Source organism: Cydia splendana, chromosome 1, assembly GCF_910591565.1.
Source record: "Cydia splendana chromosome 1, ilCydSple1.2, whole genome shotgun sequence".
NCBI classification, from domain to species: domain Eukaryota; kingdom Metazoa; phylum Arthropoda; class Insecta; order Lepidoptera; family Tortricidae; genus Cydia; species Cydia splendana.
This window is the reverse complement of record NC_085960.1, coordinates 32,711,766-32,737,107: the sequence shown is the minus strand read 5'-3', so window position 1 is coordinate 32,737,107 and position 25,342 is coordinate 32,711,766. Positions and strand designations below refer to the sequence as shown.

Sequence of the window (25,342 nt, the reverse complement as noted above, 5' to 3'; positions counted from 1 at the left end):
TTATTTTTTTCCTATAAGGCCTCTACAAGCGTATACACTTGCCTTAGGGCCGGTTTACATATTGATTAGTGTTTAGAATGAGTTCATGCATTTGCTACTAAACTTAAGTACAATCTCGGTCGATCGATGTTCGAAATGACATTAATATGTCACAGATTTCAATTGTTTGGTTGAGTTAAATCTAATGCCCGTGTTACAACAACGCTATATGCTACATTTAATTACTTTTTTAACTTAATTTTTTTTTTCACAAAAGCAAAAAAAAAATATTTTTTTTGAAAATTAACTATGCCATTTAGTTCTCTTAAACGTACTTAACCATACCCCGAAGTTAACGGAATTCAATAAAAACACGGTGTATTGTACGTACCCAGTGTCCGGGGTAAGACTGCTTATAATTTCCCGGGATTGTTGTATGCTTGTCCCGGGATTGTGTATAATATCCCTGAAGATGTCGACATCCTGTTGGGAAATAAATTAACATTAATAATCTTGAAGAAATCGCTTACCGTCGCCATCAAATTATCTGAACAAATCCCCTCTACCTATTATCAAGACGTTAAATTTCATGTTCAGTAAGGCTAAGATGGTCGGCTTTTTATCATCTGGTATTATGCCTATCACGTACTAACATGTAAGTGCGAAAGTGACGCATGACATGACAAGTGATAAAAATGCGACCATGATACCCCCCGCAGATATTTTTAGTACTTACGAACTAGAAAGGAATTTTAAGTTCGGATACTTACACAGTTTTGCTGTTTATTTTGGAATGGAATAATTTAATACGAAAAGCCACGGATTTTAACTAGAGAGATATTGTAATTTATTTTATACAATTTTATAATATATACCTATAATATTTTTTTATATCTTTTAACTTATAGTTAAACAAAATTGAACAATAAATAATACAAAATTAAAATACTCGTACAAGTCTTAGTCTTACATAAAGTATCTTTGCAATAATCAAATTTAAGTCCCTCGCAATCGTGTCATTTTTGTGCACTTCATCTTGTAGGCACATCGCAATCGTATTCTTTTTGTGCACTTCATCTTATAGGCACATATGTGTTATGTCTAGTCCGAGTATAACATCGGGCCGCGTTACAAAGTGAACCGCTCCAACAGCCTATCGCTAAACGTGATATCCTTAAAGAAGTCGTGCATGGTGGTGGCGCGCGGCTTGGCGCGGGTGCCGAGCACGTGCGCCGCGGTGTCGCGCACGTGCGCGCGCGGCACGTCGCCGCGCAGCGCCAGCAGCCGCACCAGCTGCTCCTCCGACATGTTGGGGCACTTGTCCAGCACGCCGTGCAGGTCCAGCGAGAGCATCTCGATGTCTTGGCAACGGAGGACCTGGTGGAGAAACGGTGATAGCCTGGTTTGTACCACAGATTTAGGCTCTAGTTTGTATTTTCTGGACACAAAAAATAACACATAACATAATTTATTTATTTTATTTACATGGAGAACCAACAGCTATAACTAATGATAATGATAAATTCATGCGTTAACGTTACGGAAGTTACGATGGCGGTTAAGATGAGGGACTGAAAATTTAGAAATGACACTGGACATGATTTATATTCAATTTAAAATTGTTAGCACCCTTTAAGATCTCGATATCTTATCTGGTAGATAATGATTCCACTTGTGTGTAAGTAATTCGTTCTATTCGCCTCTCTCGTAAAGTAAAATAAAATTAAATTTTATGTGATCTCTCGAAGAACTTGTATAGCGAATCGGTCTAAATTATCTTTCGTGGACTATTAAGGCCGCGAACTGGACGCTCGCAACTAGCGGCGCAGGCTGTAGACTGGACGCACACGAAAGGGAGCGCACTGCGGTGTCGTCCAAAACAGATTATTATACATTTTGATCATGTCACTCTCGGTGCCGGGCGGCGCGAGCGGTGGTTCGCGCGACTCGATAAAAACGTGTAGACCCGATGATGAACTTTGATGATGAAATTTGGACGACAGAGCTCCAATCCGCGAGCGTGCGTCCAGTCCGCGGCCTAATTGGTTGTCTTGTGTTTGATACTCACCTCAGCCAAAGAGCTGATGACCTCAAAAGGCCAGTCCACGTTGACGCCCTCGGCGCCTATTCTCCGGAAGAAGGACCGTATTTGGTTGGCCTCCTTTACGATCTTTGTAGCTGCTTGCTGCGCTTCTTCGACAGTTTTGAAACTCACCTGGATAACAAAAATATTTAGCTTCATAGTATTTGAGGGTACCTAGAAATCGATAAGAAAAAAAACTTTTTAGCACAAAATTCACTATCGCCGAAAATAACAGAACGCCCCAAGTTCAATGACGTAACCTTAATATGTTGTGTGTATAATTAAATTGAAATTAATTGAACTTCCCACATTTGATTATTACAGACAGAGAGACAATGGGATCGTCCTCTTTTCGTCATTTGGCATCCTGTCTTGTAATTTAGAAAAAAAAAACCGGCCAAGTGCGAGTCGGACTCGCGCACGTACGGAACCCGTACCACTACGCAAAAAACGGCATAAAAAACGGCTTATTATTAACCGGGCAACTAAAATATGAAACAGGAACTTTCACTGGGCATATAATAATATAATTTGGCTGTGCATTAATATTTTAGCACCAAAACAAATGCTTGTTGTGTTTTTAGCATTTGTTGTTATAGCGGCAACAGAAATACATCTGTGAAAATTTCAACTGTCACGGTTCATGAGATACAGCCTGGTGACAGAGAGACAGACAGACGGACAGTGGAATCTTAGTAATAGGGTCTATTAATCGCTTAGTAAAAGCATCCTTTTTATTAAGCGATTGGCAGTTTGTAACGTTTTCCTTACCTTCTTGGACAACATGGCGGTTATATACTTCTTATACACCAAATTCTGCGCTTCATTTATCACATATTCGAAGTTTTTCTCCCTCAAATGGTTATAGTCCTGGAAGTAGTCTTCCAAAGTGACGCAAATGGTGTCGACCGGGATGGAAGACGGCAGCCATTTTGATGTGAACAGGTCGTCGAAGTGGACTTCGAGGTCCAGGAATGCCTCGTCGAGGAGGAACCGAGCGGCTTCGTCTCTTAGTTTCTGTGAAGAAATCGGGTTTTTACTTCTCATAAGTGTAAGGTAGCTTTATCCTCCTAAGGCCCAGCCATACAAATGAAAAATGCAAAATTTGCCACAGAAATTTGATCCCTTAGTGTAGGAAATAGAGTTCATTTTGCGTTGTTTAAAAACTGTACGAAACAATATAACACTTTAAACTCTCGCGTTTTGTACACATATTTAATTACACAAACGGGTCTACCGCGATATAATTTCATTGTTTTTACCTTTAATTCCGACGTTTCAGCTGAGTTGCACCAGCTGTCGTCACGGAAAGACTTTCCAAACATGGTGTGTGTACCAAGAGTCGAACTTGCTATACAGGATGATTAAATTTTATTTTAGCCTCCGACTGGAAATTCGTATGGACGAGAGAGCCCATATAACCATTCCAGTCGCAGAATCACAAAGTGGTAACTAAATGTCAGATGTGTCGTAACAGAGTCCACACAATGTGTCTAGAATTGTTTCGAAACAAAGTGTCGTCGCCGTGTCTACACTTTTCCGTAACAAGGTGTCGACACATTTGTGTGCACTTTGCGTGCGGTTTGCGACTAAATCTGACAGCAAATTTGTGACAGCAAATGTCAATATAAAATACCTCTTGAAAACCAAGGTTTGTCAAACTACTATTAGTGTCTCGGGTGCTCGTAATTCTAGTAAGTCATCATGGGCAATGCAAATGATAATAATCGACCGAAACCATATAAACACCCAACACCCGTCAACCTTTTACAGAAAAGTTTTTAAAGAAATTCAATATGCTACTTAGGTCAGGCAACGAATGCTCCAAAAGTTGTAGAGGGAAATGCTCGGAACACAATTTTTGACTCCGTAACTCGGTTTGACAAGTTAGGAGGTGAACATATCAAAAGTCCCCGGCCGTAGCCCTTGAGCGGGGGGGAGAGAGGGGGCTTTGAAGGTCCCATTTTCCCGTTTTTCGATTATATCTCGGAAACTATGCATCTCAGCGACATGGCCACTTATACAAAATGAAAGTTAATTTAATTTGTTACAAGTTTATTTAATCAATTTTTTCGATATGTTGAATAGTTTTTGAGATATCCGCTCTTGAAAGTTTATTTAGGGCTCTCAATTTTATCTTGATATATCTATATCAGTGAAGGTGCTAGGCCGTGTTTGCTATCGTTTTCGTATAAATCTGGGGTGCTGAATCCATTTAAGATATCACATTGACACCATTCCACAAAATAAAAAGAAATCTTTTTAGGGTTCCGTACCTCAAAAGGAAAAAACGGAACCCTTATAGGATCACTCGTGCGTCTGTATGTATGTCCGTCTGAATACACAAAATAGTTCTTTACCTATAGATGACAGGAAAACCTATTAGAAATGTGCAGTCAAACGCGAGTCGGACTTAATGTACGGAACCCTTAATACGCGAGTCCGACTCGCACTTGGCCGGTTTTTTTGAAACTCTTCTTGACGCTTAACCGCTGAACCGATTTCGTTGAAATTTGGTATAGAAATAGTTTGCGTCCCGGAACAGGACATAGGATAGATCTTATAACCAAAATCATCTTTTGAAGGTGTGAAAAGTGGCGTGGAAATTTGTACGGGAAATCAATAACCACTGAACCGATTTATATGAAATTTAGGATGGTCTACATCTTTGATTTAGTTAAAAATGATGAAAAAACATGACTTCAAACCTAAACTTAAACAGTATTAACTTCAAGAAGTCAATTCTGAATTCCCCCCTACACCTCATTTCACACCTTTAAAGGATGATTTTTGAGATAACTTATTATATCCTGTCTCGGGACTCAAAATATATGTGTACCAAATTTAAATTAAAACTGTTCAGCAGTTTAAGCGTGAAGAGGAGTTTAAAAGAAAGTATTTTAATAAGTTTATATGTTTGTACTTCGGAATGGTGTCAATGTGATACCTTAACTAAATTTGGTACTGCGAATTTATACGAAAACGATACCAAACATGGCCTCGTAGCTTTACTGTTGTAGAAGTCAAAATAAAATTGAGAGCCCTAAATTCTTATTACTTGGCCAAACTTGTGTAGAAGGAAAAGGTAAAATAAAAGTCTTCGGCAGGAATATAAGACACAAATATATATTTTTTTTGCGTTACTATTTCATTCATCAAATATAAACATACCTTGATTATACTATTCTAGTGAGATCCTCATAGATAAACAAAAACATTTACTTAAAAAATTACAAGGTCGAAATGTCACGGAACTTGTGAGAGTAATATGTGAAAAATAAAAACTTTTATGACAAAAAAAATCTGGACACAATTTAAGAATCACCCAATTGCGTCGAGGAATCATCTGTATTTTTGCTTGTTTCATTACCTCCTCGCTTCTTTTTTGTCCTTTGTATTCTGTAGCAATTTGTTAGATCTGAAAATAAAGATAACTTGCGTCGTCACGGATGTCGATTTATAGGTTTTAGGGAGTGCAGAATTCGAAAACGACGATCATTTTATAATCCAAGATGGCGGCTACGTATTTTGTCATAAAAGTGGAATCCAAAATAGTCATCATTTTCGAAATCTGCGCCCCCTAAAACCTATAAAACGACATCCATGACGACTTTTATGACATAGTGCATGGCCGCCATCTTGGAATCCAAAATAGTCATCATTTTCGAAATCTGCGCCCCCTAAAACCTATAAAACGATATCCATGACGACTTTTATGACATAGTGCATTGCCGCCATTTTTAAATTGAAAATGTTATCATTTTCGAAATCTGCGCCCCCCAAAACCTATAAAACGACACCCATGACGACTTTTATGACATAGTGCATGGCCGCCATTTTGGAATCCAAAATGGTTATCATTTTCTAAATCTGCGCCCCCCAAAACCTACAAAACGACACCCATGACGACTTTTATGACATAGTGCATGGCCACCATTTTGGATTTCAAAATGGTCATCATTTTCTAAATCGGGGCCCCCTAAAACCTATAAAACGACATCCATGACGACTTTTATGACATAGTGCATGGCCGCCATCTTGGAATCCAAAATGGTCATCATTTTCGAAATCTGCGCCCCCTAAAACCTATAAAACGACACCCATGACGACTTTTATGGCATAGTGCATGGCCGCCATTTTGGATTCCAAAATGGTCATCATTTTCAAAATTGGGGCCCCCTAAAACGTATAAAACGACATCCATAACGACTTTTATGACACAGTGCATGGCCGCCATTTCGGATTCCAAAATGGTCATTATTTTCGAAATCGGCACTCCCTAAAACCTATATATCGACACCCATCTCGACTTTTATGACAAAGTGTTTTGCTGTAACCATCTGCATGCAAGACATTTCTATTATTTTTACGTACAAAAATGGCCCCCTGTCAACTTTCAATCGATAATTTATTCGATTAATATTCAGATTAATTCAATTTCAATCTATGTTAGGTCAACTAAACTAATCGCGATTAAAATTTGAGAATTACTTTTTTTATTCCATTAATTAGTCGAATAAACAGTTAATCGATTAATGCCCATCTCTGACCACGGCATTTTTACACTTTGAGAATATCTGAAAACAAATCAACACAAGGAGCCATTTTGCAAATCCAGTAACATACCAGTAACTTTGTTATTACTTTTGACAGCGCGTGTCATGTGTCAACACAGAGTCAACACAAAGTCGAAACATTGCAACTACTTTGTGACTGCAATATTTCTCAGCCTTAAACCATATTTATACATCATAATTAACAAGTTTCGTAGTATGTAAAGCGTTATTTCTGTTATTTAAGTATAGTATACGCATCGAAGTACTAAAAATGCTTCAAATAATATAGTTATGAACACAGGCACTGAGAAGTAAACAATTTCATTTCCGGCTAAACTAAAACAATGTGGTGGCGCGTTGATTATATTACACCTAGTTTATCAAATCACTCGAGCAGTTTAATTCCCCATAATAATTTAAGTCCTATTGTAATATAAATGCAAACAATATATAATTACGTCTTGTAATCCGTTTTAGAGATGGCGTATTAATGTCACTTATTTTTATTTAAGTATTTTTCCATCTGACAGTTTCCATTTGACAGGAACAAAATGAACGAATGAACGAATGATTTTGGCATGAAGTAGTCGCAAACCCGAAACAATGTGTGCACACGGCGACCACACTTTATGTCACTTTGTGTCATGTGTCGACCCTTCCCCATTTCTGGTAACTGTGTCGACACGGCGACGACTCTGCGACTGGAATTGTGACCGAAACAGACGGTGTCGACACAAGATGTGTCAACACCGCGTCGTAACGGCGACTGGAAATGGTTGTATGGGAGGGGCGTATCTATGCTAAACGTTCTGACAACACTGACACCAAAGCTGTTAATATCAAATCCGAGCAAGACATTCAACGTGTTTTCGGTGTGGTCCCTACTGCCTCCGATAGGAAATAGCTACGATTTAATTCGACAAAGTGAAGTATGTAACCAGTGTAACCACCTACCTATACATGAAAATTGGAATGTAATTACTGAACGCGTATGTATTTATCTTGAAAAGCAATGTCATTTTAATGGTTTATTATTACTATATGGACCCTATAAATATAACGATGCTATTTGCTATTACCACTCATTGCATCTGACGCATGTGAATAAAATTACAATGTCTTTATATTTTCTTGCAATACTTACTTATTTGAGACCTGAAAATTGGAATGTAATTACTGTACGCGTATTATGTATTTACCTTATTTACCTTGAAAAGCAATGTTTAATTTATCATTTTAATGGTTTATTACTATATGGACCCTATAAATATAACGGTGCGTATTACTACTCATTGCATCTCACGCATGTAAATAAAATTACAATTGCTTTATATTTACTTGCAGTATTTTCCTATTGGATACCTCTTTCTAAAACGTTCAATGAATGTCTTTTAACGCTAAACACATGTAAAAACAAGTATATAGCAACGAGCGATAATGAAGCAAGTTACTTAATTATGCCTTTGTCCTATTTTAAACATGAATTCGAGTATTTTTGTTATTATCATGGCATACAATATCTTAAAAATATTAATATACGTATATTTACCAATTTGCGGCACGTAACTATTCTAAAAAGGTTTCTGATAAATTTAAAGTACGTACAAATCTCACACTCTTATATTATACAGTTTGCAATTAATAAGTTTTTGAAAGTAGGTCTTTTGAATCCTTGCTCGCTAGGAACGCGTCATGAGGAATTTATGGTAGCTTTTGAGCGACACGGAGTGGATATCCTGGCAATAAATGAAACCTGGTTGCGAGAGGGGGAGGGGGGCCGGGCGCCGATGCCGGTGGGTTACCGCTTACGTCACATACCGCGTCCCGCGGGTGACAGGACACGAGGCGGCGGCGTCGGGTTCTACCTACGTTCTGGCATCTACGCGCGCCAACTACATCCACCAGAGTCACCGCTAGTGGAACAAATGTGGATCAGTATCAAGCTGAACGGCCTGAAACTTGCGATCGGTACCGCTTACCGCCCCCCGTGGTTAAATATAGATACCTTTATAGACGCATTGACCGAATCCGTTTGTGCTTTCTCCACATTTGATCATACTGTTCTCATGGGTGATTTTAATATCAATATGAGCTCGACTGACGAAACGAATACTAAGAAAATGGTAAGTTTTTTACACAATATGAGCCTCAATCAATATGTTACTAGCCCAACTCACTTCACAGATCACTCTGAGACAATTTTAGATCTTATATGTAGCAATTGTAGCGTTACCAACTTGAAGGTTGATCACGTCCCAGATCTTAGCAGCCATGCATTTATCTCTTGTAACTTAAGCGTTAGAAAACCTAAGCCGTTGCCTAAGTTTATAGTGTACAGACCTTTGAAAGATATCGTCTTGAATGAATTTAATGCTTTTACTCAATCTGTCAATTGGGATCGACTTTTAAACGATAATATCAACGACTCCGTACAAGCTTTTAATGCATACATACTGTACATCTATGACACATATGCTCCAATTAAAAAATCCCTAATTAAAAAACAAGGATACCCATGGATAACACCTACGGTAAGGGAAATGATGAAACTGAGAGATGAAGCCCACTCTAAATTTCGCACGTCTAAACTAGATTCCCATAAACTGTATTACAAGCAACTAAAAGGTGTCGTAAATGAGGCTTTGTGGTCTGAAAAAAAGGCATACTTCCAACATAATATTAATAATAGTTCAAAAAATCCTCGACAACTATGGAAAAATATTAAACGTGATATTGTTAGCTTCAATTCAAAACAGTATAATCTTCCTCCCAATTTAAATGACCCAAATTTAATCAATGCTCATTTCCTTACTCTCCCAGGAAATGATAGTGTCGCGATCTCTGAACTTACCTTTTATGAATTTAACCGCTTCGGCGCGTCTTCATTTAGCTTAAAACCGGTGAATGAAGCTATTGTTTCCAAAATTATCATGAAAATTAAGTCAAATGCCCAAGGTGCAGATGGGATATCACGTGACATGATCATACTGACACTACCACATACCCTGAAAATTATTACAGCTTTAGTCAATAAGTCTATCCAAACTGGAGTTTTTCCGGATATGTGGAAGGAAGCACGAATCAAACCAATTCCTAAAAATAATAACCCGGCTGATTACAAGGATCTCAGACCGATCAGCATTTTACCATTTCTGTCCAAAGTAGTTGAAAAAATCGTTTGTCAACAAGTAACGGAGTATCTTAATGCTAATGGGATCTTGCCTGAAAAACAATCCGGGTTTAGAGCAGGTCGTAGTACAGCGACAGCACTACTAGATGTCGTCGACGACATTTTGTCAGAGGCAGACCTTGGAAACGGAACGTTATTGGCTTTACTGGACTTTTCGCGTGCATTTGATACAATTAATCACAACCTACTTATATCCAAGCTTGCTTACTATGGATTCGACTCTGTTGCGCTGAAATGGTTTTCCAGTTATTTAGAAGACCGTTCTCAAAAGGTGGAACTGTGCAGTGAAAGTGGTACCTATAGCTGTTCTGTGGCCTCACCTGTTCCTCGGGGAGTTCCACAAGGCTCAATATTAGGGCCAATATTATTCATTCTGTATAGCGCGGATATAGTAAACTGTTTAAAGAATTGTAGCTATCATATCTACGCCGACGATCTACAAGTATATTTGCCATGTCAACCCAGTGAAACCTTAGTTACGGTGGACGCCATTAATCGGGACCTGAATCGCATAGCCGATTGGTGCTTACGTAATAACTTAGTTTTAAATCCAAAAAAATCTAAATTTATGGTTATAGGCACTAGACATGTGCGCCGCGCCGCCGCGCCGCCGCCGCCGACGATTTTTCCACGCCGCCGCCGCCGATAAATTTGAACGGCGTATAATCGGCGTGGGAAATTTTGATACCTATCGTGTCTCATTCCATGTTGCGTAGTGAGTAAATAGTGTCAGAGATATAATTTATAGATCCTTATGCTTTTTCGCTTATTATTTGCCAGTGAACCAAATTAGCAACATTTTTGTCGTTGCGGTGTTAGCTGTGATAACGATTTAGCGTTAATTTAAACAAGATCTAGTTTCTGGATCTCAGGTTATTATTTGATATTTTATCGCATAGCTTTTTTGTAGAACGCATTTTGTTTTACATCAATAGTATCTTGATTGTCAATTTAATCAGTGAACTAAAGTCAAGAAAATAGCAGGTTTATATCCTTAGGACATATACATGCTATTTTCTTCTTAGAATCTCCAGCAAGCTGTCACCACGATTATAATTGCGTATTTTATGATTTCTCGTATGATGCTGGTGACACGCATAAGGGTCATTATTTACAGATATGATTTGATTTATTTTAATACTTTATTTGATTTATTTATCACATAATATACAATTTCATTTAAAATTACACACGACCAATTATTAGTAATTTTATGGTGATCATCAGCTTCTTTTACTTAACAATATATTATATTTCAATCAAAATTATAAAAGTCAGGATAAAGCTTCGTAATAAGCTATACCTAAACAATTATACCTACTTATAGGAACTTAAATCACCAAGTATCATCACTAAGCTAGCAGTAAAGAAAACAAAGTAGACCTTAATATTCCATAAAACGGGACACTTCAAAGACATTCTGTTGAGCGAATCAACCTGCCAGAGACGTTTACTTTCGAAAACGATGACATCTTTATTCTAACATACATTTCTGTTAAACTTCAGTTCAGACATGTAGTAGATGTAGATGTAGTTCATCATTATTTCGTAACAAATCCTAGGTCATCCAATCAAATCCATGGCATCGGGGTCTCCTGTCGAAGTTACCATCTTATGGATTGCCGGAGGGACTATGCAAATGGATCGCTAGCTTTTTGTCCGGCAGACGCATACGAGCCGTAGTAGACGGAAGCTGCTCCGATAGCATGGTCATTAACGCTGGCGTTCCGCAAGGTTCTGTGCTATCCCCTACGCTGTTTTTGCTGCACATCAATAACATGTTGTCTATCGATGACATTCATTGCTATGCAGACAGTACCGGGGATGCCTATTACACAGGCCGTGCCAATATCCCTCATTCTGTGGTGCTGGAGAGTTGTGAAAAGCTTGTGTCAGACATTGAGAGCACTCTATCCTCCAGAGTTTTGGTGTGGGGTCGGGACAATTTAGTGCGATTCAACCCCACCAAGACACAAGTTTGCGCGTTCACCGTTAAGAAAACCCCATTTACTGTGGTCCCACAGTTCCAAGGCACAGCCCTTACCATGTCAGGGAGTATTGGGATCCTCGGTGTTGACATCTCCAGTGACGTCCAATTCCGCAGCCATCTGGAAGGTAAGGCTGCGCTGGCGTCCAAAAAACTCGGTGTGCTCAATAAAGCGAGGCGATACTTTACTCCGGGGCAAAGACTGCTGCTTTATAAATCGCAAGTCAGTATGGTGCCATATGGAGTACTGCTGTCACCTTTGGGCAGGAGCACCTGGATGCCAGCTTGGACCCTTTGACTCAGTCCAAAGGCGCGCTGTGCGAATCGTCGATGGTCCCAAACTCACAAGCGGTATTGAACCTTTAAGTCTAAGGAGAGACTTTGCCTCCTTGTGTGTGTTCTACCGCTTGTACAATGGGCTGTGCTCTGAGGAACTATTTGACATGATGCCAACGGCCGCTTTCTATCACCGCACCGCTCGCCGTCGGCAGGGTGTTCATCCTCACACCCTAGAACCTAAATGGTCGCGTACTGTGCGAATTAAGAGTAATTTCCTCCCGCGGACGCTCCGGCTGTGGAATGAGCTCCCTTCCGAGGTTTTCCTGAGGGTCTACAGTATGGGGTTCTTCAAAAAAGGAGTGTACAGGTTTTTAAAAGGTCGGCAACGCGCATGTAACACCTCTGGAGTTGCAGGCGTCCATAGGCTACGGTGACTGCTTACCATCAGGCGGGCCGTATTCTTGTTTGCCACCGATGTGGTATAAAAAAAAATAGGTGAGGCGACAGCGGCTAGAAAAGTCAATATAGATTTAAGACTTAACTTATAAAGATTTTTTTTGTGTTTTATTTGTATTCCGCTTACAAAGTAAGTAAAAATACTGCCTAAAATGTAGCGTTTTAATGTATCCTTTTTACTTTCATATTTAAACATGCCGTTGGTAACCGTTAGGTTGGTATTGGTAATAAATGGTTGCCAAGTGACATGATGGGATATAATTTTTGGCAATAATTTAGAAAACACACATAATATGTTTTGGATAGCCTAGAAAATACTCAGAAAGCTTTAATGTAGAGTTTCTACAGCCACGTTCTCATGCAGTATCAAAAATAATGCCACGCCGATTTCACGCCGATCACGCCGCCGCCGCCGATCAAAAAATCATCGGACGCCGCCGCCGATGATTTTGCCATCGGCGCACATCTCTAATTAGGCACTAATAAACAAAGGCAAAAAATTAATGAGTTTGTACCACAATTAAAAATAAGAGATGATAATATTGAACAAGTTACAGAAGCTAAAAATCTGGGAGTGATCATGGATGAAAACTTAAGATTCCATAATCATGTTTGCGATGTTGCTAAAAACTGCTTCTATAGGCTTAAGATCCTGTACCAAGTTCGGAATTACTTATCCATAGACCTCAGAATTACTCTATGCGAATCACTGATACAGTGAAACCTGGTTAAGTGGGACCTGGATAAGTGAGAAACCTCTATAGCTGGAACTCATGGTGCGGTCCCGACACTTTAGCACTGAATTACCTCTGTTAGTGAGATAAAACGAACCTCTATAACTGGGATTAGTTGTTGTGATTTTATAGTCACATTTACCTCTATAATTGAGACAGAGAGTGTATTTTACCTCTTTTACTGAGACTATATTTATAAGATTAGATTTTCCTAATTGTTTTTTTAGAATTTTATACGAATTACCTCTGTATCTGAGATATCGTCAATCTATGACCTCTCTAACTTGGACTTTATTGATCTATTATATCCGTAATTTTACTAACTCTTAGTCTATCCAAGTATCCACAAATTCCGCATTTGCTTAATTGTGTCTAAACGACTTCAAGTTTCATTTAGTTACTTTATGTAGTTAAAACTATCGAAACGAAAGCTGAAATCTTGATAAGTAACAAGAATAAACAAATTTTCATTTAATTAATTTCTAAGACGCAATGAAGTCCGTATCAAATTTAATTGAAAAAATCTATCCTTTGGAAAATCATTCAAAATAAATGCAAATAAATATTTAAACAGACTTAAAAAATATTTAGGGACAAGGATTATTTTACCTAAACATTTAAAGATAATTACAAAATACCTTATTTACCACCTCTATAACTGGGATATATCCTCTATTCTGACCTCTATTAATGGGACCCTCTGTAAATGAGACAGAAATTTATTTGTACCTGGCTAACCGAGAGCCTGGGTAAGTGGAATACCTCTTTAAGTGAGACAAATCTGCTCGTCCTTTGAAGTCTCACTTATCCAGGTTTCACTGTATTATCAAAACTTAATTATGCTGACACAGTTGTAGGTCCCTGCCTCTTATCTCACACAAAGAAAGTGATTCAGAGAGTCCAAAATGCCTGTGCACGTTACTGTTTTATAATTCCACCAAGAACTCACATAACTCCATATCTTAACAGAAGTGATCTCATGAACATGGAATCTAGGCGCTCTCTCCACTTTGCTTGCCTACTGTTCGGGATTGTGAAATCTCAAGCACCTCGATACCTGCATGAGAAACTCCGGTTTTTGCAGCGCCAAAGGATATCTACACTTCTCATGTGCCCCAAACACAAAACTGCAGCATTTCGTGGCAGTTTTAAGTACACCGCCACAAAATGCTGGAACAACCTCCCGCCACCTTTCAAGCAATTAACTTCCTTGCAAGCTTTTAAAGTAAAACTAAAAAGTTATCTTCTCTCTAAGCAAAAAGTAGTGTCAGAGTAATTTCATTTAAAAAAGCATAAAAAATATACAGAAAGTCAACAAGAGCAGTAATTTCGAATTTTAGGTAGATACTGTAACTATTTATAGTTTGTCAAAGGTCTGTCTCATTTCAATCATAGACAGAGAGAATCATACTATCTTTGTCTTACACTAGTACTAGCACCCAAAAGAAAAGGATGAGTATATATTATTTATTTATATTATGTATATAAGTAACACTTTCCAGGCCATGCTAGTCATACTATCACTTGATGTCAACTGCTTCATTGTCGCTTCGCTATTTATTGTCGTAATAATTAGTTACCTATAGTTTTATCTTAATAACTCTACTGTAGCTGGTAGCTGCGCCCAACTACGCTCCCTACAGGTGTTCACGGAAGACCAGCGTCAGGTACTACTCCAGTAGAACCCGGCATTATGCTGAGTGTTCACCTTTTTCAGTGTATGGTTACAGTGTACAAGTTAGTTATAAGTGTTTTTTTTTTCTTTCTGTGTATGTATTGTATAACTGTGTACTTATACTGAAATAAATGGGATTCTATTCTATTCTATTCTATTTTTTCACAAGAATTTAAATGGTTAGGAAGGTCATATTTTTTTAATATATGTGACGTCCCACGGTCAAAGGTACCTTATGGCGGGTATGGAGTTATGCATACCCCAGTAATCTACAATAAATAAGCTATCGATAACACAAAAGATCAACCTTCTAGGTTGCGTAGTTACAGAGATATGATTTTTTGAAAATAATGTTGTGAAATGAGCAACTTTACGATAGAGAAGTTTTAAGTTTAGCCGCCTAAAAAACTATGTTCCTGAAGTAAGTTACATAGTTGACTACAAATAATAATACCTTATATATCTGAGATTAAAAAAATATTGCGACTTGTTCTGTAATGCAAATAGAAACTTTTGATATCGACTGATTTATGTGTATACTAACCAATCTCTTGAAAATAAAGTTTTATTTCATTTTCACGATTGATTGCAATGAGCTCTCAAGATTTAAATTTTATCTATTAGAAAACGACACTGACAGACAGTTTAAGCAAAAAACAATACCGATTTAGAGGTGAAAATGTATTTTCTGACTTTTTCATATAAAATCACAAAATTGAATATTTTTACTTTTAATGTGACACACAATCAATTTTTCTGAGCACATATGAAAGAAATTCTGTCATTCAAATGAAATAAATCCTAAAACCCCAACTAAATACTATATTTAACCCCTTATGCCACTTTAAACTTACATAACAATAACAGTATTGGCTCCATACATTTACGAAAAGGTACCTTATGGAAATAAATCTAATAATACATCACTACAAAATATCAATCATATTACAGTTTATATTTTATGAATAGAAAATATTAATTTACATTAAACTGCCCCAAATTTAATTAGTTCTTCGTCATAATAATCTTAAAAAAGACCAATAATTTGTATGTAATGAAAAGGTACCTTGTAATTAAGTTACATGATGAGGCATGATGATGATGATGATGGAACAGTTAGGATAAACTAATAATATTTTGGTAATGGTATAAATCGTCTATTTCTTATCAATAATATATTTCGGTTGCTATTGAAGATAAGCGGCATTGAGGTTCAATGACCTCAGATATTCCATAAGGTAATGCGTCGGGTATTGGCAATTTTCAGCAAACCAATGGCTAAGTTACTGCATGCGACCAAACCAAATGAAGATTATTCTAGTTAAGAAAGACTTGACGAGAGTAACTTTGGTATAATAGCAGGCTACTTGGATTTGTGATGTCGGTCGATGTACGGTTATAATATTTGCGAGGCGCCCCAACCAGAACTGAAATTATCAAATTAGTTTTGCAGAATGCTAATACAGTTCTCTACCAAACTTCTTTTCCCGTATTGACTAGTTTTTTTGGGAATTTTCAATCTTTTTTCCATAAGGTACCTTTTCTACTAAACTCTGAGACGACATTACTAGGCTTATAACTAACTTATAACAAAAATAAAAACAGGTAAACAAACGTTACGCATTAAGGTTTCAGATCACACAATAAAAAAAAATTGAGCATTTTTTCACCTCTTTACAAAACATTTCATATCTCCGAAACTAGAAACCCTCATAAGGTACCTTTTCCCGTGGAACGTCACATATAGCTTTTAGTCTCATAAATATTTGTACAAAATTTGAAATTCGTCACTTTCATAGTTTAGGAAAAAATAAATAAAACAGTTTTGGGGTTAATCGGGTTTTTTTCACCCCCAGGGGGTAACAGAGGAATGAAACTTTGTGCAGGGTATTACCTCTTCAAAAGGCATCGTTTGATTATAGTTTCGACCCAAAAACGCTGGGGGCAATTTTTCAAAGGCTATCCTGCTATACCCTTTCCAAGAACTGAATAAGTACTATAGGCATGAGTATATTAGGTTGCATTAAATAGAATTTTATGCTCTAATACACAAATATAACTTGTTTGAAGACTGGCTTTTCATTTCAGCGGACAGGCTAAACCAACTTTATTGCCTTGGTTCACTGTGTACGTGTGGCTCACTCTGTACCTAAAATGTGTCGAGCAGCGTATTGACCTTGCACTCGGCGGGCACGGCGTGCCGACCCGGTGACCAGTGTCTAATACCGCAGTTCACTGTGTCCGAGTGGCTCACTGTGTACCTGGAATGTGTCTAGCAGTGTCTAACATGCCCGCGGGCATTGTCTATTACCCTGGTTCACTGTATCCAAGTAGCTCATTATGAACCTGGAATGTGTCGAGTAAGGTGTCGAACTTGCGCTCGGCAGGTGCGTCCTACCAGCCCGGGGGCATTGTCTATTACCTTGATTCACGGTATCCTAGTGGCTCACTATGTACCTGGAATGAGTTGAGCAGGGTGTCGAACTTGCGCTCGGCAGGTGCGTCCTGCCGGCCCAGGGGCATTGTCTATTACCCTGGTTCACTGTATGCCAGTGGCTCACTGTGTACCTGGAATGTATCTAGCAGGGTATCGAACTTGCGCTCGGCGGGTGCATCGTGCCGGCCCGGGGGCCAGTGCCTGGCTTGCGTTTGTTGCGCGAGGCGGACCATTTGTTCGCTGTTGTTGACTATTGTGATCATGTGGTGGGTGAAGTACGCGCACCTGGAGCGGTCGGAGAAGTGGCTATTCTGTAACAACAATCAAGGTCTTATCAAGGTCTCAAAACTGTCAGACATAATCGGTTGTCAAACTGGTGCAGATCCACAGGACGCTCCGGTCGGAGCGTATGCGATGCCGTATAGCGAAGTCCCGCTCGCATATTATGGTCGCGGCATGCGAATCGCATGCAAATATTCAGAACTTAAGAGACAGTAGGGCTGATGACCGCAGGGTCAGATAGCTTCTCTAGTGGTCACTACGTACCAGAAACTTAACTAGATCTGGCCATGATAGCAGGTCGCTGTAGACGTTTTTAAGGGAATCTTTGCTCTGGTAGTGAACGCCTGCCAGCTACCTGGTAACACTTATGGTCGAAATGGTTTTAATTAGTAAATCTATCAATTTATTCTCTACTCCCAGGTACAGCGAGCTGCAAAAGTGTATACCGAATTTATGAATAGAATTCATTCATCTGGGTGTATAATCAATATGTAACATTCTTAATACCTTGAACTGAAGTACACCTTCTCTGTACATGTTGCCATAGCGCGTCACTTGCTCGATACTGAGCATCAATGCTTTGAAGGTGATCTCCTTACTTATCGTTTGAGTAACCTGTGAACAATAATGACATTTACAAATTCAATAGCCAAATAAAAAGTGGCAACTGGTAGAACATGTCTTATGTGGCTCTACTTCGATTCCAGTTTCATTCCATAGCTCATCACCTAGAAGTCCTGTTCCATCATCTGAACTGAAAGGTATAGTCCGTAGATTCGTAACAGACCCCGAACTGCTAATCCTTTGTCTATTGTTAAGTAAATCCACACTTGCTACTTACCTGCAAAAAAAGGGTCTTAATTATTCTAATTGTCACTTGAGCGCGGGCTAGTCCAACTCAAAAAACCAGTGAAGGTGCGCTCTCCGATAACGCGCCTACGTTACGCATCTCGATGACACATTTTTGACTGGTTCGACTTGCCAGCACTCAGTAACCGTAGAGAATTACACGACCCTTTTTTTACATGTAGAGGCACGTGCGGTTTTACTTAACAATAGACAAAGGATTAGCGGCTCGGGTCCACTTACAAATCTACAGACTATACCCAATTTAGTGAAGTAACTCACCTGCAACTCGGTTTAATCATTTGGAATGTAGCTCCGTTCCTTACAGCTTTTTATTAAGTTTGTACCGTAGCGTTAGTCAAGTAGAGTTACCTGCAGATTTTGGTCGATCATTTGAAATATGATGACCGGCGCGTGTGTATGGTACGCGTTGGAATGTGGCTCTACTTCGGGAGCGCGGTCTCCGTTCCATTCGGCTCTCTCTGACTCGAGAGTCTTCTCCATCCATTCCATGTAGTTGCTCTCCATTTTCTGTGGACATAGATGAATTTAAACTACCTTTAGTTCATTTAGTTTAGAGACAATAAAAGTTAGGGAAGGTCTCGACCATTTTTGAGTGCTAGCAGGGGATCAGGTAGCTGACCTCAGCAGTGCCGTGAAAAATCCATTTCATATAATATTACACACTATTATATACATAGGTATAGTTTTAACACCCAGGATAGTCGCGTACTATCTGACCACTCACAAACTGTATATACACCGTGTAAACACACCTCCAGATACCCGTCGCAAAAGTCCTGCAAGCTCTCCTCACTGAGCAGCGGCGGCAGCGTGGAGACGTCGATGTTGAGCTCCGGGCTGCCCATCAGCTCGGTGCCCGGGTATGTGTTCAACACCCAGGATAGTCGCGTACTGTCTGACCAGTCACACACTGTATATACACCGTGTAAACAAACCTGCAGATACTCGTCGCACAAGTCCTGCAAGCTCTCCTCACTGAGCAGCGGCGGCAACGTGGAGACGTCGATGTCGAGCTCCGGGCTGCCCATTAGCTTGGTGCCCGGGTATGTGTTCAACACCCAGGATAGTCGCGTACTGTCTGACCACTCACAAGCTGTATATACACCGTGTAAACAAACCTGCAGGTACTCGTCGCACAAGTCCTGCAAGCTCTCCTCACTGAGCAGCGGCGGCAGCGTGGAGACGTCGATGTTGAGCTCCGGGCTGCCCATCAGCTCGGTGCCCGGGTACGTGTTCAACACCCAGGATAGTCGCGTACTGTCTGACCAGTCACACACTGTATATGCACCGTGTAAACAAACCTGCAGGTACTCGTCGCACAAGTCCTGCAAGCTCTTCTCACTGAGCAGCGGCGGCAGCGTGGAGACGTCCATGTTGAGCTCCGGGCTGCCCATTAGCTCGATGCCCGGGTAGGTGTTCAACACCCAGGATAGTCGCGTACTGTCTGACCACTCACAAACTGTATATACACCGTGTAAACAAACCTGCAGATACTCGTCGCACAAGTCCTGCAAGCTCTCCTCACTGAGCAGCGGCGGCAGCGTGGAGACGTCGATGTTGAGCTCCGGGCTGCCCATCAGCTCGGTGCCCGGGTACGTGTTCAACACCCAGGACAGTAGCGTCACGTATTCGTTGCCTTCTAGACCGCTGTCGACTACGCCTTGGAGCTGAAATGATTGGGTAAATTAAGATATGCTTAGGACTGGTCAATTCTTGCGGTATTTATGGACCGATATGACCTTCAAACCTTCAAGAAAAAGCGTACTCCCGTCTCCCGTAAGGCCGGCGACGCACCTACAACCCCTCTGATGTTTATGGGCGACGGTTATCGCCTACCATCAAGTGATCTGTCTGCTCGTTTGCCTCCTATATCATAAATAAAATTAAAATATGACGGCAAAAGCTGTTATTCAAGAGATACTCGCATCGGCCGGCGCCTGCCGACGCGTCGACTTTTTCGCTCTTATTGCGCGGACATAAAGCTTTTTCCTATCCTATTTTGCCGAATGCGCGTCGATATATCTGGGGAGACCCTAATGTATATAAGGGTACTTACACTAGATGAGAAGCAAGTATGATACATGTTGACGTATTTATTCAAAATATCGTAATGCGGCGGGAAGCAAGGCACACAGAGCGTCTTAACCACTCTCAAATCCTCCAGAATCAACTGTCTAGTTAGTTCTAAGTATATGACAAGCCAGAGCTTGTTGTCCTCCCGTTCGTCACGCTTAAATACTATTTAAATGCTGAGTGAAATTGTGAACTTACGCTTGAAGAGAGGCAGGTATGATACATGTTGACGTATTTATTCACAATATCATAATGCGGCGGAAAACACGGCACACAGAGCGTCTTAACCACCCTCAAATCCTCCAGAATCAACTGCCTCGTTAGTTCCAAGTATTTAACAAGCCACAGTTTGTTGTCCTCCCGCTCGTCGACGCGCGTGCCCTCGGTGCGCTGCGCGACGGCGCGCTCGAGCTCCTCGAAGGCGATGGTGCGCCAGTTCTTAGGGCGGCCGGGCGGCATGAACCCCGTTTGGCTTTGTTGCTGAAAATATATGGGGATTTTAAGTTGGAATATTACAACGGAATTAGCGTAAGCAAAAAAAAATAGTGGCAGTAAAATTCCTCAGTTTCAAGATTAGCAAAGATAGTTGAAATTTTTGGGGAGGGGTGGCGACGCCGACGATGGAGGGGGTGGGGAAGGTTGATGAAAAATAATATCGGTCTATAACGAATACGTATCCCAAATGAAAACGTTTTCCATTTATTATGCCGTAATTTTCGCGAAATGCAATCCAGTCCTCGAGTTTGACAGCTGAAGGAGATGGCGCTGTAGGGTGTCGTGTTTTGTAGTCACTGAATTGTCAAACGTTAACTTTTGACAATCAAAATTACCGCGTAGTGTACGAACAGCGCCGTCTACTTCAGCTGTCAAACTTGGGACCACGTTTTTTTCTTAGAGTTCAGTAATCTTCTTTATTAGTAAATAAACAATGAATTTTTGGTATATTAACCACCTGAAATATAAAATCAATGCTTATTTTTATCAGGCAAACTGTGTGTCTCAATTTCAAACCTACCTCGAGCGCCATCTGGTCCCTCTTCTCCTCCCTCTCAATAATCCTGAGCGCAGTGACTATAACCGTGGGCTCCTTGCGCACCGTATTCAGGGTCCGGGCTAGTATCAGCTTGATCTGCTTCTCCAGCGAGTTGGACACCATCTCCACATCCTCGAAGTAAGCCTTGAGCATGATCTTGTCGTGTGAGGACTGGTTCGGTAGCCGGTGCAGCTCGTAGAGGAGATCGTCCCGTGAATTCTCTAGATCGTTGAGACACTGTAACAGAGGTATCGTAAATAGGATAGATTCCAAAACGAACTGAAGGCAATCTAATTTAGACCTTAAAATGTAGTGTTAAGGTTGATATTCTATTGATATTCTGGGAGAAAGTTTTTTAGTCTTCACATCAAATGGTAATCAAAGTAATCATGCAAAGTCTTGGCCCATTTTTGATAATCCGCTGAAACTGTGCCTTCTTAGTAGGACTGGCTGAACATCGCAAAGGGCCAAAATTACCAAAATGGATTCATGGATTCATAGGTTGCCAACTGTGCAAGTTAACTATTTGCAAAAACATTAGATCCGCCAATGGTCACTTAAAAATGTTGCTTTTGGTACAACGAAAGTTGCTTATGAGGCTGTGGGATGTTTAATTGTGTAAGTATAATGTGCGGTTTTACTTAACAAAGGATTACCCAGTTCGGGGCCAGCTACAAATCGAACGACTATACTATTATGTTATACTGCCCTCCTAAGCCACGTATATCAAAGACAAATGAGTTTAAAAATGAAATTACATTGCTGTGATATCTGATAAAGAACTGAAGGTGCACATTTTCTTTTTTTTGAGGTACCTACTGCTTATCAGGGCAGTATAGTTCAGACAATATTGTGTATATCTATAGCTGATGATAAATGGCCTACCTGATGCGCATGCAGCAACTTCCCTTCCCCGATCCACTGCATGGTCTTAGCAACACTATCCGGCACTGTAAATATATGCTTCAGGCTGTCCATGGCCGTCACGTACTGCGAGTGTCGCGAGTCCTCTTCTCTTACAGCTTGTAGTGACGCGACTAGTGGAGGCACGCCTTTTAGAAGCTCCTCTAATTCATCCATCCTAAAAATTAAGAATTGTGTTGGTTAGTTATATTTCGTGGTTATTTTGTGCCTTTTAACATCAACATCATTAATTCATTAAAGTGAACTCTTTTAAAAATAGAAACAAACATTTTCGGTCAAAGCACAAGTGGACATTGATACGCAAGCTATAAGCTCATTCATAAATAAAATAATATACTCGTGAAAAGTAGGGTTACTCTAACATCTCAAGCTCTTCATTTAATCCTGGCAATGTTTTATCGCCAGAACAAGCCATGTCGCCAAGAAAATATTGTGCAAAACACTCAAAACAGGTTGGTCTGTTACAACCTGCCTCGCCCGAGGCATCAGGACCAGACCCCAGGGAGGGAATGATTTAGTTTATTGTAAAATAGATAAAATTAAAAATGGGTAGTAAGCTCCCCCAAGTTATTTTCTGCAGTCCTTGAAAACATTTTCCGTAAACTAGAATGGGGTCACATGGGTCTCAACATAGATGGTAAAAAACTAAACCACCTTAGATTTGCAGATGATATTGTATTATTTGAAGAAGATCCGATCAAACTGCAAGGAATGATTGAGTCACTGTGCAACGAAAGCAAAAAAATTGGGTTAACAATGAACACCACAAAAACAAAGTTAATGACCAATTCAATAAAAACAGAAATAAACATAGATACGATCGTACTAGAATATGTAGATGAGTATACATACCTTGGCCAACTAATATCTCCGGTAGACCTCACTAGCAAAGAAATAAATACAAGAATAACCAATGGATGGAAAAAATATTGGTCCATGAAAGAAGTTATGAAGTCCACTAATCTCAGCATTACCATAAAAAGAAAAGTCTTCAACACATGTATCTTACCCTGCATTACATACGGATGTGAGACATGGTCACTCAACAAAGAACACCGAGACAGGCTTAAGTACTGCCAGAGGTCTATGGAACGTAGTATGACGGGAACACGAAGACTGGACAAAGTGAGAAACGAAGACCTAAGACAAAAAACAAAAGTGACCGACATACTCACCAAAATAGACCAGCAGAAGTGGAGATGGGCTGGCCACATGCTGAGAGACAGGCGGGATAAATGGAGTAAGATTGTAACGGATTGGTACCCAAGAGGCTGTACACGGAGCCAGAGGAGACCTCGAACAAGATGGGAGGATGAACTCAAACTCACAGCGGGTCCGAACTGGAGAAGAGTGGCCCACGAGAGACCTCAATGGAAAGAGCTAGAGGAGGCCTTTGCCAAGCGGCACACTGAGCTTAGAGATATACTCTAACTCAGAACAAAGGGGCTAGATAGATAGATAGTAAGCTCCAAATGTGCTTAGAAATGTTAAAATAGTAATATTAAGTAATAGTTACTGATTATGATATGAATGTAATGTGTAAAAAAAAGTTTTCCATACTTGAGACCGATTTGTTGCACATCATCAAGGCACTCCTGAAGCTGTTTCAACCCCACACTGACTCCATCTAGCTTGCCCTGTACCGCAGACTTCAGCTGAGCCTCAATGGAGGCCTTCTTATGAGTAATCCTTTTCTTGTACTGTTCAACCTATAAAAAAATCTGTTCAGTAAGTTCTTACTTCTTAAAAGGTTAATTATGTCAAAATTAATTTGGCTGTAATGAAAAACTAAAAATTTCTAGTATCTAAACATTTTCAGTTTCTCAAATAGATAGTTTACACACAGAAAGATATATGAATGATAGTAAACAATTTGATAACAATTTTTGGGGGCGGTGACAGGAAATACACAGCAATCCTAATTCAACTTTTTTATTTGATAAGATTCCATGCTTCAATGAAAGAAAGAATATATGTGTAAGCTGTACCAATAATAAATAAAATAAATATGCTATAGATATAGTCATTATTACACTTTAGGGCCACTTGCACCAATCCAGGGTTAGCCAGTAACTCGGACTTAACTGTTAACACAGGGTTAAATTGTACGGATAACTCCGAACTTAACCGGTTAACCCGAGTTAGTGGCGCAAGTGGCCCTTAATATAGTAATAACAAACCTTTTCTAGTTGACCTGGTCTCTGCATCATATTTATAACCATTTTTTCTGCTGCTGCTTTTGCTTCCTCTTCTATTTCGTCCATGGTAGACATACTGATGCTCATTGTATCTGGAAACGAATATTTGTTCAGGCTATATTACGAAAACAAGCAGAAATTTTGTAAATAACTTAAGATTGTATGATGTCATTACCTTATTAAATGCTAATAGTTCTCAAGTTTATTTAATAGTTTATGTCACTTTTACAGTATACACACGCATTCAAGAAAACAAATAATAAATCGTTTCCTATGTTTTTTTTGCGCTAATATTCGTAAATCCGTTCCGAAAAGTTGTATTTGGGCTTACATTACAACTTTTCAGTAATTATGACAGGTGACAATTACAAGTTTGAACCATCACACGAATAAAAAATCTGATTCGAGTGATTCGGCTATCGTAGCTGCGTTTATATGACTAAGTGAAATATCATTAAAAAAAATAGACGCACATTCTGAATTAGTTCTGAATCCACTTTGATTATTTTTTAATGTCTAATGCTCTCTTAATTTAAACAGAAAGCTATTATAGAAATTAGGTTTAATTAATGTATTATTCCCTCAT

General features: G+C 39.5%; 1 protein-coding gene across 1 annotated transcript; it reads right to left on the bottom strand.

Annotated features, from left to right (window-relative positions):
• Positions 1-994: 994 nt before the first annotated feature.
• On the bottom strand, positions 995-25,087 carry LOC134793528 (exocyst complex component 3). Its single transcript, XM_063765130.1, has 13 exons — positions 24,932-25,087; positions 24,739-24,848; positions 24,119-24,267; positions 22,520-22,715; positions 21,617-21,871; positions 20,800-21,081; positions 20,013-20,195; positions 18,877-19,035; positions 18,166-18,273; positions 17,508-17,687; positions 2,834-3,079; positions 2,048-2,194; positions 995-1,356 (listed from the first exon to the last, which is right to left on the bottom strand). Exons 2-13 carry the CDS (start codon positions 24,841-24,843, stop codon positions 1,108-1,110), a joined length of 2,259 nt encoding a protein of 752 aa, XP_063621200.1. The 5' UTR covers positions 24,844-24,848; positions 24,932-25,087; the 3' UTR covers positions 995-1,107.
• Between the last annotated feature and the right edge of the window lie 255 nt (positions 25,088-25,342).